The sequence below is a fragment of the Camellia sinensis genome, chromosome 5 (genome assembly GCF_055761805.1).
Source record: "Camellia sinensis isolate YWXY chromosome 5, ASM5576180v1, whole genome shotgun sequence".
In the NCBI taxonomy this organism is placed as follows: Eukaryota; Viridiplantae; Streptophyta; class Magnoliopsida; order Ericales; family Theaceae; genus Camellia; species Camellia sinensis.
Genome location: NC_138965.1, coordinates 144,975,926 through 144,992,925, shown reverse-complemented (window position 1 = coordinate 144,992,925; position 17,000 = coordinate 144,975,926). Strand labels below are relative to the sequence as shown.

Here is a 17,000-nt window from a genome sequence, read left to right as displayed (position 1 = left end):
CATATTAAATTAGAGGATGCAAGTGTTTAAATTAGGTACAGGTGTTGGATACATATCTCATATCCTTATTCTTGTTATATCCGGTGGACAAGGGTACTACACTATTCATGATGGTATTAGCAACAACATTTAGACATTTTTCCATGCTAAGTTATTTCTTTACCCATATATGTTATGTGTCTCATTGTTCGGACGAGCATCTTTATTTGCATATGGGGACAAACTTTTTGATTATTTTTTTATTAAATAGTTCTCTTTTTCCCTTGCATCTTCTTTCTCTTTACCTCATTTAGTAGTGCATGCACTTTCGTTGTCCTTGATTTTGCGTTCTTCTGATCCTTTAGGAACTGAAGAAACTGAACTTGAAATGGAAGAAACAGATACTTCTGAAGTTAATGCATCAGATATAAGTTTACAGAACACTGTAGTCCAGAAGGCTGAAGAGAAGTTAGATCGTGTTCTTCCGTTACCACATTCATATGAGATTAGCAGGTGTTCTATTTCACTAATTTTTGGTATGAAACGAATACCGTGCTTTATGTTTAGAAACGTCTTTAAATCTTGATGTTTATTTCATTTCTTAGATCCCTTGTTCGACTGCCCTCTTTCTTTAGTGGCAAGCTTCCACAATCTTCTCTATTTGGTGTTCAATCATCTCCTCACATTTGCACCAGCAAAAAGCCTGAAAAACCAGAGTTTCTACATGGCCTGCCCAAGTTTGAAAAGCGTCTTCAGATGATACCGGAAGATGAAATTCCCGAGATTTTGCAAGACAATTGCTCACCTACTAGGGGTGTAAAATCTACATCTCCAAATTCTAAGAGGGTCTCTCCTCATCTCAAGCTCGGAAGTGGCAGGAAGTTGATTCTAAGATCTATCCCAGCGTTCCCATCTCTCACTCCTCAAAATGAAAACATTAAATTTTCAGGACAATCAAGTTGAAATGCTCCAAATTTTCACCAGGGTGTTAAGGTAAGTTCTTTAGTTCAAGCCTATCCAGAGAAGTGGCTGAAGTTGATTCTAAGATCTATCCCCATCATTCCCATCTCACTCCTCAATGTGATAACATCAATTTTCCAGGACAACTGAGTTGAAATGTCCCAAATTTTCATCACGTTGTTAAGGTATGTTGTTCAGTAGCATTTGTAGTTTTAGCCTATCCGAAATAAATTGTGTTAACAATTCTATCACCTGTGAAGACTTTCTATCACCTTTCTGTTTTTGAATAGTTGAGTAGTGAGTTCTGTTCTGTTGTACAAGTAAATTGAGTTGGGAATTCGAGTAGTGTTGTGTTTTTCAATCAATTGTAGTTGGCAACTACCTGGTAAAACAAATAATGTATTATATTGCAAATCTTTTTTCATGCCTGTTATATATTTTTAACTTGTGCTCATGGGTTCAACATCTAAACAGCCAGACATTACAGATTCGGCTGACTCTTTTAAGCGTCAAATTCCTCAGAGGAGATGTTTGCTTCATTTGTGCATCTATTGAGGTATTGCGCGGACTACACATGGTGAGTGGCTTTACTAAGGGGCTGTTTGGTATAACTGCAAATGTTAAATTTCAAATGTTTAAACATTGAGTTAGAAGTCAATACACCAACAAAACAAGTTGAGGATTAGTTTATAAAACATGTTTCTTTGAATTAAAATTGTGTTCCTGTTGATTGTGCATCATTGAACATACTTCATGGAAAATCTACTGAAATTATTTTAATGTAAGTACTTAAAAGGGTTAGCAAATGATGAATGTTTATGATTTTTCCAAAATTTTTTACCAAATTAATTTTAATTTTAAAATTTTTTCTTTCAAAAAATTTATTTTAAAAACCAGCCCAAACATATCCGTATGAAATATAATTTTAAAATTTTGATTACCACTCTTTGGTGTATTCTAAAAGGCGACTTCTTTCAAAAGAACCATTCCATTTTTTATTTTTTTTCCCCAGTAAGTCTACCAAACAAATTTCAGAAAACAAAAACAATAAATAGAAAAATGAAATACATCAATCAGGCTTTTCAATAGCTGTTATTGTATTTCTGTTCTTTTTCCTTTCCCGTTTTCTTCACAATGATAAGAATTGACCAAAGTTTCTTTTTACCTATGCCGTTTAAAATGCAGTAAATAATTAAGGGTTATTTATACTAGAACTTCTTCAACTATTAACAAATATTACTTTATTATCACTTCATCTATGAATTTTGTACATTTGACCCTCTCAATTATAAAAATATATCAATTTTACCTCTTGCAAACCACCTTCAAAAGGGATGCATTTGTATATTTTCATAGTTGGGATCAATATGTACAGATTATAGATGCGAGATAAAATGATATTTGTTAATAGTTAGTGAAGTCTTAGTGTAATTAACCCAATAATTAAATGAGACTGTAAGGCTCTTGAAAATTTTAATTTCTTAAAAGTCCCTTACTTTTAAATTATTTTCTTGAAGTCTCTCAGTTTCTTAATTAATTGCAACCCTAGGATCAAAATACATGTGCCAACAAAAAACTGCAAACCCTAATCGATTTCAGAAACTTAGAAATAATTTTTAATACTTTAATTGACTCCTTAAATATGAAATTACCACTTGGAAACCCTAGGCTTTCCGGTCTTTATCATGTTCGTCGGTTGATCGCGTTTTTTTTCAAAACAAGAAATCCAAACTGAATTAGACTCTTTAACTCCAATTTGATTTAATTTAATTCTACATTAAAATAAATGTTCCAATTCATAAATTAAACCCAATGCCCTCATTTTTTTTAAATCACATTTTGACCCCAAACTAGTACCATTACACACATATAAACATACATATATATATATATATATATTTGTACTTTTCTTAAATAAATAATTTTATACACAAATATCTTCATATTTATATATAAAATCAACAAAAATCTCTCCAAGCATATGGCCAGCCATCACCCTCTCTAAGCTACAATCATAGGTACTTTAGAGACAAATTCCTTAAATCATGGAAAACGTATCATTGGTACCTTCAAATTAAGGAAAGTTGCCTTGTACTTGTAACTATCTTAGTTTTATTTAAGCTTAACCCTAATTAGATCATGCCTTAATACATGATTAGGCTCTCTAATGATCCTTCATTCCATTACATTCAACTAAATACATCTCAATTTCATTCCATTCCATTCCAACCAATGGGCATTTTGGACCTTTTACACCAATTTTATTATAAAAATACCACCACCCTCCACATGTTACACATCTCATACACTCACACACTTACACATTCAGTTGAGAGAAAGAAAGAAGAGGAAGAGAGTGAATTTTAGTAGTAGAGGAGAGGAAAAGAGGAGACAATTGTGCAAACACTTCACTAGGCAATCAAGTAAGCCACAACACAATTTTCTTTTTTATTTTCCTTTTTCAAATACATGCTCTTAAAAGTTTTAAACATTCATTTCAGATGTGTTTTGATGGTATTCTTGTGTTAAAAATGAAAGGAGTTGAGCCTTGATTCTACTTTTCTTGTATTCCTCGTAATCAGTATAAGACTACCTTTTTCCATATCAAACTCTCAAAATTTCCAAAGGCACACCTTCACCTTAAATTTCTAAGTTTAATACATATTATTTAGCAAGTTTTCATCACAAGATAAGTAAAAAATTTCCCTAGTTGATCTCTTTTCTCACCAACTTTCTTGTTGTAAGAATTGTGCTAGAAAAATCTATTTTACAGCCAACTTTCAAAAATTCTAGAAAAATGTATAAAAATCTTCTGGACCTCAATTTTATGTCAACATCTTTCTTAAAGAGTTATCTTTCAAGTAAAATTGGTTTCATTTAAAAAGAGTGAGCGGTTTGAAAAAAAATTCGATTTTCGTAACGGTTAACGAATCTGGACAGCGTTGGAGTGTTTCTTAAATAACTAAAAATCTAGAAAAGTTATTCCATTTTCGAAACATGTTCTGAAAACTAGATTAAATTCTCTACGAACCATAGGAATGCTAGGTTCGGGAAATATCTGAAATAACCCTTTTGATTTTAAATCTTTAAATGATATTAAATCTAGAAATTTAGTTTTGCATAGGTGTTTTATGCTCTTGTGTACATGAATATGCTTATTAGTTTATGATCATGTCTTGGTATGGTATTTCATGTGTTATGGTAATGTTCCTTATCTTATTCATTTTAATGATGCTCATGCTTATGTGGATATTACTATCTTGTTGAGTTTATTCTAACTTGACTTAAAACATTGATCTAAATGGAAAACTTAATTGGGATGGTATTGGGTTTTCGATCACTTGAATAATGAAGAGATGATGATGTGTTATGTATGGATTGATGGGATGTGCTCCCTAATTGGAAGTTAAGTCTTGCGCAAGCAGTTGTCGAGTAAACCCTAGAATGGAACAAACGTATTTGGACTCTTTGTGATGGTTTGATTAGTGAGATAAGGTTGGGTCCGGATGGCACATTTAGGAAGATAAAACTTTTTTGGAAAGATTAGGTTAGATTTAGGAGATAAAACTTTTTTTTTTTGCTGTCCCTTTTGAGGCCCTGCGGTTGGCGCTACGCGATATATAACTGTTGGTAGGAATCCGAGGTTAGTTCTGCAACAAAGTAGCAAAATGGGGAGTTCCAAATAGTCCGGTGTCCAATTCTTGTGATTGGAAGGGTGAAATCTCTTTGAGGGATTTCTAGAATACTAATCACTAACATTATAACCTTTGTTATCTGTTTGAATGACATATTCCTTTCCTCTATTATTGAAATTGCTGTTATTAACTTAAATATCATGCTTTATTACTTGCTTGCTGTAAATGTGAAGGTGCATTAGATTGGGAAAAAGGAATGAGGTGTGTGCGTTTACTGGCATTCAAAGCTCATGACGTTTCATGCCAAGTATTGAAGACTATTAGACCGTCGAAGGCAAAGCTGAAACATTTGAGGACGTACGGCTACCCATGAGGATTAAAAACTAGTTTGTAAATGTGTTTTGAGATTGTAAGTGATAGATCTCATGTTGTATTTAAGACATGATTTTGTAATTTGTATATATATAACATTTATAACCTATCCTTATACCCTCTCAACTCATGTAAACCTTGTATTAATACCTTGTCAAAATCTGTCAAAAATATAACTTTACTATCTAAGGTGGTTGGACTTTGAATGGAGGCTATTTGACTCTTTTGACCTTCCTGGGATCTTGATTGGTTATTATCCAAAGGACTCATTAGTGACATTTCCTACTCTTATAACCTTAAATAAACCCTGTATTTAATGGTTACTATATTATCTGATGTTTCTGACTTTTGGGGTGTCAGAGAGACTATTGAAAGATGAATTCCCATCTCTATCAAAAAGCAAATAATATCTGGAATTTGCACAGGCAAACAAAAATAAAATAAAATTCATGGTCAATTGCTACATCAAACAAAGGCACACAAGAACCCAAAAAAAAAAAACTGAAAAAAAGAGAGGAACCACCGAAGCCAAAGTGAGCACAAACAACATGAAAATTAAAACACCTTTATGAATGCATAATGAAATACATTCATAATGAAATATGCCACATCCTCGTACTAGAACAAGAACTCAAAACGACACACGAAAGAAAAAGTAAGAAAATAGTTCAAAATTCAACAAAAATGGGAAATTTTACTAAACAATAGCCCTGACCCCTTTTGATTTGGAGTGGGAGGCAATAATTAGAACTACCATTCAATAATAGGGAAATAGTTATGATGAAAGTTTTAAGCTTCTCAAGGTTGAACTGAGCAAAGAAAGCTTGTTGGGAGCGGTCTGCTTGTAGTCTTTTTCCAAGGCTGTAGCTGCTAGAGATTGCAAGTTTGAACTATCTTTCTCCTCCTTGTTACGCCCTTTTGTCAGTTGTCCGATGGCAAATGTACACTAAATAACAGGAATAAGACTTTCTTTCAGTTATACAACTTGGTAATGTGTAACAAAGGCAATGAGAGAGAGAGAGAGAGAGAAACCAATGAAAGGCTTTCACAAAGAGAGCGAGAGCTCACCAAGCAAATACCGAAAAGTGCTCTGGTGTTCTTGCCACCAGTCAAGTCTGTGACAGACGCATAATATTTCTTAGCTGATTGAAGGTTTTCCAGACCGCCAAGTGTGTAAAGCACCTGTTGAGCCAAAAGAAAGCAAAAAAAGAATAAGTTTAATTCGTATTGTTGCAAGGATGCGAAGTAATGGACAATTATTAAAATTAAACATGTTCATTGAATTATATCCAACAAGTCTTAATGGTTTAAGTACTATTTTTTTTTCTCAAGGTTTAGATGAAATAACAAGATGCCTTAAAGGAGGGGTGTAATCGGTTTGATTTGGTTAGGTTGAGTGAAAAATTTAACACTGAATCAAATCATTCGGTTTTATTGGTGGATGAATTGAAATGACCGCATGACATTGGTTGGTTTTCCTTTTAGTTTAAAAGACGGATTCACACGAGGCTTTAAGGTTTTATAGAAACTTGTACAATACTGTATAAGGAATAAATGAAGAGAGAGTGGAAGCTGCTCTATAAATGCCTTCCTCCCTAACTTTTATTGCAAAACATGTAGCATGATGTCCCATAGGAAAAGATCTCCCTAGGGCTCACATTGGATAGTGTTTGTGGCTTTGTGCTTTTACCCCTCGGAAAAATAAGAATTACTTTCCTAGCAAACCAAATGAATTCAACAAAAAAAAAAAACAAAAAAAAAATGTTCCAACCCTTGGAAATAAAACTTACATCGGCATAGGCTAGGTGATACACTGGATTTGTTGGTTGAGATAAGATTAGCTCCTCGTAGCAGAAAGCTGCTTGCTTGTACCTAATTAAAAACCATAAAATGAAATGGCAAAAACAGAAGATACATAGCTAAAGCTTAAAAAATTATAGAAATTCAAAACAACAAATACAATACTTCATATTTAAGTAACTTATTTCCTATAAGAAAAAGTAAACTACAATATCTCACATTTGTAGAGAGACGTATATTTCAGCAAGTTCCCTCCAGACATCAAGATCGGCCATAAATCTGAAAATAAATAGTAAAACAAAATAAAAGAAGAACAGCTAAGTAGCCATCAAGTTGGAACATTGTTAAAATTGAAAAAGATGTGCTTTTGAGATCCTCCTCACATTTCAAGATATTTATTTAGCCCTTCAATGGCCCCTGAAAGATTGCCTTGTGCCTTTGCCATAGCTGCCCTCCTCTTATGAATTACCTGAATTAGAAGAATAAAAACGGTAGAATAAGATATCTATGTTTTGTTTTTCAATCTCCATTAGCAAGGACCATCCTATTTGTTGCATGGAAAGAAATTGAGCCATTCCACCAAAAAATAGCATTGGGTAGACCTCATCCAATAACCGTCCTAGCTCTACCCTATCTGTTGTTCATTTCTTTTGGAACAAGCACAAACACTTTTTCAATTATGAATCTACTACCAAAAATTCAATGCAAAATCTCAATATTCAATGTGTATTCTTGAATAATCTCATTTTTAAATTATTCAACCATTTCATTTTACCAAGTTCAAGTTTAGCTAAATTTATCAACATTTATATGTTTTGATGCAACAAGATGTTATTTGTAACAAGTAGTTTTGTGATCCTCATCAGTTCATGCATAGATTGGTCATTGGGGCTTTCTACGAAGTCTTTTGTGAAATTTTTTGAATGCACTTCATGAACCTGAAAACGAACTTACTTGATCCATTGAATTATCCTCCAAAAGGCTTGAATATGCTATTTCTGCCTCGGCCCAGGATCCTTTTGCTTCAAGCAACATTGCTTCTAACCTACCTGTGATATGCCAAACTTAGTATCTACAAACCATCTAAATTTAAAAGACAACAAAAAAAAATTCAATCCAGGTTATCACACTTCTTGACACCTCAAAAGCAACAAAATGAGTGAGGGATAAGCAAGAATTTATGTCAAGAATCTCGAAAACATTCAATACTCAACATCCTTCATCACAGATAAGTCACAAAGAATTTAAAGGATTGGTAAACCATGGTCCATCTTTGCTTCTCTCTCTCTCTCTATATATACATAAATATATAGACATATGCAAATATAGATATAGTAGTCTCACAGATTAAATTATTTATTTCATTAATTTTTTGCCATTCCTTGATACAAGGGCCAAGAGACTAGGTACAAACGTAGTCTACAAGCTACAACGACTGACAAAAATTATGGCTTTGAGATTGACACTATCATACCAATGATAGTCATATGCAAAAGCTTAAGTTAATGTGCAACATGTAAATATTTTTGTATGGTTGGAATAAGAACCATTAAAGTATAAGTTGCAAAACTTTGGGTTTCCATGCATAACTCCAATTCTTGTATGGATTCAATTACAACTTCCAAAATACCGCCATTATATAAGAAACAGTAAAATGATGTTATATCATGAATTTCATATGGAAGTATTACTTTCATTTCATGTGTAAACAACAAGTGAGCCAAAGAAAGGGCTTGAACTATTTTCATGCTAATCAAATACAATGGGGAAGTGGAGGTCTACCCACAAGAAACGGAGAAAAGGACAACTAAAGGGGCAAGATCAACAAATATTAGACTAAAAAGCAGAAGCGCCAATCAAAACCCAGAGAACGGAAAACATATAGGTAGCGTTTGGTAGAGTTTTAGAATTATGATTTGAGAATAGAGTTGTATTTTGAGTTTGTGAGTTTTGAAATTATGATTTGAGTGTGGAAAATTTGTTTGGTTATGAGTTTTGAATTGAGTTTAAAATTTTTCATGTGACATATGATATTTGATTCAAAAACTTATAACTCATTACCAAACACACAACCTAAAATTCTATTCAAAACTCATAAAAAAAAATTAAAAAACTTTGAAAATATTTTTTTATTTAAAATATAAAAAATTGCAGGTGCCAATTTTGCCACAAAAAAAAAAAGGAAAAAAAAAAAGAGAGCACTGTTTCGGTCAACCAGCCGGTTGACCGGCTGGACGTTGGGGAGGACGACCGGTTAGGCCAAATTTCAAAATTCAAAACTCCGCCTGAAGCAAGTTTGCAAAAATGGGTGTGGAATTAATTTTTGAAAGTTGTATCCAAACACCACACTCAAGGAGGGGTGTGGAATCATGATTAAAAATGCATACCAAACACAACCATACTTTTTTTCCATGTATAATTAACTTTTAAGAAATAAATATGAACCACAAACTCACGTCATGTCCTCAACAATGACCAACATGAGTGAGTTTGAAGAGGCTGCCTTCCCCATAAATAAATGCTCGTGTCATTATATAGCAACAAACTAGTTGAACTCACCAACCCTTTTGCTCCCGGGAAATTTTTTTTGCAAGACCTTTATGCAGTCCTGCAAAAGAATTAATATCATAAATTGCATCAGCTTCAAGTTCAAACTGATGATTGAATCCCATACATAATTGCCAGTCCAAACAAGACTAGGAAGGATAGAATTCTCAATTAATATGTGTGAAAGGTAGAGTTAACATTAATTGAAGATCAATTGAGATATAACAAGTTAAGATGGTTAGATCATATACAATAAAGATCTGTAAATACAAGGATAAGGAAGAGTGACGTGATCACCACAACTAGAAGTGTTACGGAAAGGAGAAGACCTAAACTAACAAAGGATGCAGTTAAAAAGGATGTGAACTTAATTAATTTAAGTGAGCACACAACCCTCTAAAAGAATGACAAAATAATTATTTATGTAGTTGACCCTATTTGATTGGGACACAATGTTTTGTTTGGTTTGTTACATGTATAAACCACCCTGGATACAATGCTTTGCTTGGTTTGTTACAGATCATTCAAATGGATAAACCGAAAGCAATTTCAGAAGGCATACAAGAAAGAAACAAAAATTCCTACCTTCGCAACATCAAGGCATTGGCAGTCCATTGCTGCAATAGCAACCTGCTCGTACAAAGTCCATTCTACACAAATAAATCAAATAAGTAATTTTTATTTTTATTTTAAAAAAAAAAGGACAAGTAAAAAACACCCATTAATATGAAGTTCTGGGTAATTAAAGAAGGGCCTTTAGCATCTAAAGAAAACCATAGCAAACTTTAGCAACTAATCACCATTTGACTAAAACCAATCACATAGTAATTTACACAATTCCAAAGCAAACAAGAGATTACATACAATTCAATCAAATATCTAAAGTACCCAATTACAGAATCCAGACCCAAATTCAAGTCAGAAGCTTTAGGTATTGGGGAGAGAGAGAGAGAGAGAGACCCAAATACAGAATCCAAATTAAAGACACAAATTAAAGTCAGAAGCTTTAGGTATTGGAGAGAGAGACAGAGAGAGAGACCCAATTACAGAATCCAAATTTAAGACCCAAATTAAAGTCAGAAGCTTTAGGTATTACCAATTACCCATTCCATGAATTGAAACAGAGGGAGAGACAAGTGGTGAATTTGTACCTTCAGAGCCTAGGGTAGATCGCTTGGTAGGGTCGTTCAAGATGGACAATCCGTGCTTCAAAACCTTGTCAGATCGTCGAAGCTTGAGCTTCCGCACAAGACACAGGTACTCCCAAGCCCCTCCCCCTCCATTGTCCACCTGGTTCTCCAGTCTGTTCACTTGGGTTTCCTCTGTTTTGCTCACCATCTTCACCAATTCCACAATATTCAATCTCTCTCCCCCTCTCCCCCTCCCTATTTATATACTTTGTTCTGGGTGTGTGTTCTCTCTCTGTGCGGCCGGTTTTTGGATCTGTTGTTCGAGAGAGAGCCCTATATATATACTGTTGTTCTGGGTGTGTGTTCTCTCTCTGTGCGGCCGGTTTATGGATCTGTTGTTGGAGAGAGAGAGAGAGAGTAGCACTTTGTTGTCTTGTCTGTCAACGATGGAGTGGAGGCCTCAAAGCAGACCATTCGGTAACGGGCCGGTTTGTAATCTCGACCCGGACCTGGTTTCTTTTTCTTTTTTCTTCTTCTTCTTAAGATGGGATTAGTTGATTTTGAGATAATTAATAATAACAAAATATCAGAGATCATCCGGTACTGAGGGTTGCTGCTGAGCAGCCCTTCTGTGAGGTCTCGTAGAGGCAATTTTTTTACTGTATTTCGATAATGGTAGTAGCTTTGGTTCAGTGTAAAATCAGATTAGATTGTGCTGTTGGGTCTGTGGAGGTCCACCATAGATTTCGTTTTGATAATTCGAACCGTTCAATGTGTAGAACTTGTCGAGTACTATATGCCTGTAAAAAATCACGTTGATTGGATATCGATAGCTATGTGAACAAAACAGTTTTTTATCAACCGTTAATTTTTTCACCGTCTATTTTTTTTTATACAAAACTGATTTGATCACATAGCTATTGATATTCGATCAACGTGATTTTTTACAGGCATGTAGTACTCGACGAGTTCTACACATTGAACAGTTCGGATTATCAAAATTGACTCAAAAATGAGCCCCATAGGCCGAACTGGACGGGTCCAGTCTTGATCTCAACTTGAGACAAGCTGGACCCTTTGATAATCTAAATTATATATATTGTAAGATTTGTCGAGTATATCACTCATATAAAACATTAAATTATTCGGACACCTGTAACCCTATATTAAAAAAATATTAAAATTGTGTTAACCGTTTATTTTTTGAAAAACAAATGTGCTCTTATTATAAAGCTATAAATGTTCAATTTATTTGATTTTTTGCATGAATGATCTATTCGACGAACCTTATAATATGAACGGTTCGGATCATCAAAAAAGACTTTTCCCCCCTTGAATGAGTCTCACAACAGCGTGCCGTGCCAAGAATCCCAACTCCAATAATATAGTTTTAAATAGTTGATAAGTAATTGAAGTTAAAAATATATTAGATAATAGATCAAAAAAATTGAATGAGAATTTTAATGAGAGAATTACATATTAGTGGAGATAACAAAAAATATTTACGAAAGTAATGATAAACTTTAATAATTAAAAATTATAAATATTTTGGCATTTTAAAATTATTTTTGCTGAACTCACTGATGTGTGATTCTCTCATTCTTAATCTTACAATATTTAAGAAAATTAATAGATATTTGATAAATATGTGTATCAATTTCTGACCACACTGCCAATCAAGTACTCAGCTGGAGAACACCGACAGAATAGATTAAGTCAGAACGACCTGTCACAAAAAGAAGAGATTCTGACGGTGGTTCGTCCACCCGGGGGCACTCCGACGATTAAGTCAATTATCTCTCAAAAATAGCAAAAGTGCTTAACTCACTATTCAGAGCATAAAAACATACCTTAGACCCATGGGGGTACCTCTCTTTTATAGCCAACACTTACCTAATACCAATAGAAGCCTAGTTTCAATGGATTTAGGATTACTGCTAATCTTGTACTCCCAGTAGGATTGGGATAAACTCTTTAAGAGTCTTATTTTTATCCAAACTAAAGTCCTCTCCTATTCTAAGACTCTTGTTCCTTATCCGCTTATCCCGGATTCTGGTTTCTTCGCAAATAATCTTGGCTTAGTCGAGATCATCTCGGTGTCATGACCAAGACACGTGACACCTCGGCTGACACTTCGGTGTCACCTCGGTCACGTATTGTCATTCAAAAATTATATCCCCACAACTGTCCCCTAGGTTCTATTACCTCGGCATCCTGAGGTGATGGAACCTATATCATTTCTTTCATTTAGTACATTGGCTAAGTTCGCTTTATTCTTCATTACCGATGTCATCATTCGTCGGTTCAAATATTGTAACAACCCTCGTTACTATTTACCGATAAACACTGATTACCGTTAAACTGAATTGATTATGACTGATAATTGGACTGGTAAAAGTACTGAACTGACTGACTGAAATTGGAAACCGAATTGATTGAATATATGTTAGTTAAATTGCATTCTATCTGTTTGACTGTATGATTATCTGTTCATGCTTATATGTTTAAACTGCTAATTGAAGGCCTTATCGGCGGCCGAATCCGGAATTGATTAGTGTTTTATGATCCTCATAATTAATGTGATTTTATGGTATAATTATTTGAAAACTGATTAGGTATGATTAAATTAGATTAAAATAAGCCAATTAAAGAGTTGGACTTAATTACCGTTTTGCCCTTGAGTGGGCCACTACCTCTATACCTTGAGCTCATTATACTTGAGCCAAAAACATTTTCCTCAGCCCATTCCTTGTGCTCTAGCCGACCTTAGAGAGAGAGAGGAGCTAGAAGAGTTGAGTTCAACTTGCTTCATTGTGAATTGGCTAGAATTACTTGAAGAATTGAAGGTTGATTACTAATTTGAGCTCCCTCACTTCTAATCCTACACCTAAGGTAGATCATTCATCATCTTAATGATGTCATTAAGCTAGTTCTTGCATGATTCATGCTTCATTGTAGAACTAAGTCATGAATTGGTTCATTGTTGTTAAATTGAAGCTTAATTGTTGCATGCATGTACATATATTGAAGTTTTGAGGTTGTAAGTCCATGTTTCCTCACATGCATGTCCATCTTTTGGTCATACTCCATGAATTCATCATGTTCTTGAAGAAATGAGTCCATTTGAACAAGCTTTGAAGGTTGAATTTGGTTTGAATCCATGCATGTTTGCATGTTCTTCATATTCTTGAAAATGGGTTTGAATATGGTTTTAATTGACTCACCTTTGGGGCTTGAATTCATAAATTGAGCTTTGAAACTTGTCATACATTGAATTTAGTTATGTTTTCCAGAATTTGGGCCCAAGAGGTCGAGTTTGGAGTGGTTGAATGCTTGGTTTGAGCTTGGGAGGCAAATCTGGAAATTCCAGATTTGGCTTCCTCGCTCGAGCGAATGGTTCCCCGCTTGAGCGAGCACCTTTGTCCAGGGCTCCGCTCGAGCGACCATCGAGCGACCATCGCGCGTAAAATCACAGCATCCAGTATTTTTACTGTTTCGACAGACTGCTCGAGCGAAGGATTCCTCGCTCGAGCGAAGCCTTTGATTTTGGAAGCCCGCTCGAGCGAAGAAAGTCTCGCTCGAGCGAGGTTCCTATTTTCAGCAAACTTTGCAAAATGTTTTCTAAGTGTATTTTTGCATCCTCATCCCATCCTAGGCATTCTTAGGCCTAGTTTAAGGCATCTTAATGAGGATAAAGATGTAGAACACACCAAGGCAAATTAGGGATTAAGTTATTATCTTTCCCAACTGTGTAGCTTAGTGTGTGTTCGATCTGTTGACTGTGTAGGGTTGACTTCCGAGGAGACGCTCTAGCTTACTATAGCCCAGAACTCTGTGAGTAACATTTGTGTAAAAATATGTTCAAAATGATTATCTTCTAAACAATTAAACTGAACTGCTTCTGAACTGTTATTGTTAACTGAATGAATGAATGTATGACCTATATTCTGAACTGTATTGTGGCATCCTTAGCAACTACTGCTTACTGTTACTGTTACAGAGATCTCTGTCGGTTCCCATGTTGGAACCACTACTGTTTACTGATATGATGGCCATCATTCACTGTTTGGTCTATTAAGACCTGGTCTGTTAAGACCTACTGTACTGTTTAGCTATTGGATGTACCACATATGACTGTTATAATCTATGAAACTTGGAGCAAAGTGCTGCACGGAACTAAGTGCTACAGAGTGAGCCACCTCTAGAGTCTGTGCGAGACACCTCTTGAATCCATAAGAACTGTACTGTTTTCTGAAATGCTACTGCACTGTTACTGTTACTGTACTGCTACTGCACTGTTACTGTTACTGTACTGCTACTATACTGTTACTGTTACTGTACTGCTTGTACTGTTACTGTTACTGCTACCGCACTGTTACTGTTACTGTACTGCTACTGCACTGTTACTGTTACTGTACTGCTACTGCACTGTTACTGTTACTGTACTGCTACTGTACTGTTACTGTTACTGTACTGCTTGTACTGTTACTGTTACTGTTACTGCTACTGCTACTGCTACTGTACTGTTACTGTTACTGCTGCTGTACTGACACTGCTACTAGTACTGTTAACGGATGTGCCACGTACGATTACTATGATTTCTAAATGATTGTTACGGCATCAATATGAGCCACAAACTGACTGACCGATATACTGAATCAATGAACTGTTTAAATTTTGAAAAGACATTCATCCTAAACCTCTTTACGCATTATGTTATTCACTGGGCTTTAGCTCACTGCTCATATATATATGTAGGTGTTCAGGCACTGGACCGTTGCTAGGAGCGTCAGGCAAGCTTTTGTTTTGTCAGCCAACCACTGTGCCTCACTGTGAGGTTCTAAGCCGTTCAAGCTTCGGCTTTGGGGTGTTTTAATATTCCCCGTCTGTCCCTGTAACTGTTTTGTTTACTGTATAGACTATTACTGTACCGTTTATTAGGGATTAGATCCCTATTCTGAATGATTGTACTTGTATGTGTAGACTGTCACAGCTCATTGGACATTGTTTATTTACTGTATTGGCTTCCGCCAGGCCCTGTACTCTGTTTTACTGGATTACTGTTAGGCAGGCCTTCGGTAATCTCGAATTACTGGCCGGTTACGGTGCTAAACCCATAGGGCCGGGTTTGGGTCGTGACAAATATGACCAAGACTTAGTCTGTTTTCATCAATGCCTTAGAACCAAAAAACCAAGTTTTGTTCAAGTTTTACAACCGAGATCGTCCTCCTAGCCGAGGTCCTGCTCCATTAAATTAAGAACTCCAAGAGTTTCTTCACGCGTATGAGCTGTCACGCACAGTATTTCAACCGTTTCTGCCACGCGTCTTTCCCCCACTGGACCGTACCCGACACGCGCCATTAAGTCGTATCACTCGTGCATGCGCCGTCTGACAAGCACGTCGCCCTAGACACCATAATTGCCATTTTGCCGCCATTTTGTGGTTTTGATCAAAATCACTTCTCTTGATTCTGAATCACATTCTTGTTTCTTCTTTCAATGTGATTGCAAGTTTTGCCTTCTTTTTACTCTTGTATGATTCTTTGCTCAAAATAATTTGTATGTCTTTAAAATACACCTTAACTGTGCAATGTTTTCATGATGAAATACCTCGATTATATCCATCAACGGTTTATCTCGGCCTTGACTTAACACTTGAAAATATTATAAAAAATATTTTCACAAGTGTTATTCATAACTTGCCACTTTACTTTTAACAAGACTTCTGTCTTCAAATTTCTTAAAAGTCTTGGCAACATGGTAATCTCGGCAAGTACATAAGTACTTCTTTCAATACAATCTTGGCTTGGCTTGACTTGTAAACTTTTCTTAAAATTTCAACAAGTGTTAAATTAATCTTTCTTTAATCATGACCTCAATTTAATTTCAACTTGTAAATTTTTTAAAATTTCAACAAGTGTTAAGCATGACCTCGGTTTAATTTCAATTTATAAATTTTTCTTAAAATTTCAACAAGTGTTAAACATGATCTCAGATTAATTTCAACTTGTAAATTTTTCTTAAAATTTCAATGAATGTTAAACATGACATCGGTTTAACTTCAACTTGCAATTTTAAATTTCAATAAGTGTTAAACACATCATTGGTTTAACTTCAACTTGTAAATTTAAATTTCAACAAGTGTTAAACTAATCTTAGCTTTGTAAATTCCAACTCCTAAACATCATTCTCCTGCCTTCTGCCCCCCCTAGTGTGAACCTAAGTTCCACTTGAGTTTTCATTAAGTGTGTGGCATTGACCTTGTCGCCGAGGTCAGATTTAAACAAAGACTGGCTGAGGTTACCAACCTTGGTCTCTTTGTTAATTTGACCGGCATGTATTGAGTTCCAGTCTGTGTTTGACTCTGCCGATATGCAAATTCAGGTTAATTCAACTTAGTTCAACTCTATTATATGCAAGTATAATTCAACTCTATCATATAATAAGTTTAAGTTATTTGTCATGTTTCAATCAGAAACATCACCCAAGGATTGTTCAACTCGTCCTCGCTTCGGCGAGCCGTTTTCTTTCTCTTGTTTTGTCGCCTTTCGTACCTGGCATGTCTTCCTCGGCTCTA

General features: G+C 35.2%; 2 protein-coding genes across 6 annotated transcripts in view; one reads left to right on the top strand and one right to left on the bottom strand.

The window, feature by feature from the left end:
- Positions 1-5,068, top strand: part of LOC114281517 (protein tesmin/TSO1-like CXC 2) — a 34,380-nt gene extending 29,312 nt beyond the window's left edge. Inside the window, exons 9-13 of one of the 5 annotated variants that reach the window (XR_014330271.1) lie at positions 345-492; positions 585-972; positions 1,081-1,124; positions 1,414-1,516; positions 4,808-5,068. Coding sequence is in view for 2 of the 5 variants with exons in the window: in XM_028224005.2 (XP_028079806.2) it covers positions 345-492; positions 585-942 (506 nt within the window). In the remaining 3 variants the exon portion in view is untranslated. Of the gene's footprint in view, positions 1-344; positions 493-584; positions 1,364-1,413; positions 1,680-4,807 lie in introns of those variants that run through there. The other 4 variants (XR_003635937.2, XR_003635938.2, XM_028224005.2 and 1 more) reach the window with 4 other exon arrangements.
- A 412-nt stretch (positions 5,069-5,480) lies between these two features.
- On the bottom strand, positions 5,481-11,088 carry LOC114281518 (uncharacterized). The gene is made up of 9 exons (XM_028224008.2): positions 10,445-11,088; positions 9,879-9,943; positions 9,306-9,354; positions 7,701-7,795; positions 7,130-7,215; positions 6,966-7,025; positions 6,737-6,818; positions 6,015-6,128; positions 5,481-5,892 (listed from the first exon to the last, which is right to left on the bottom strand). Exons 1-9 carry the CDS (start codon positions 10,629-10,631, stop codon positions 5,722-5,724), a joined length of 909 nt encoding a protein of 302 aa, XP_028079809.1. The 5' UTR covers positions 10,632-11,088; the 3' UTR covers positions 5,481-5,721.
- Positions 11,089-17,000: the final 5,912 nt, after the last annotated feature.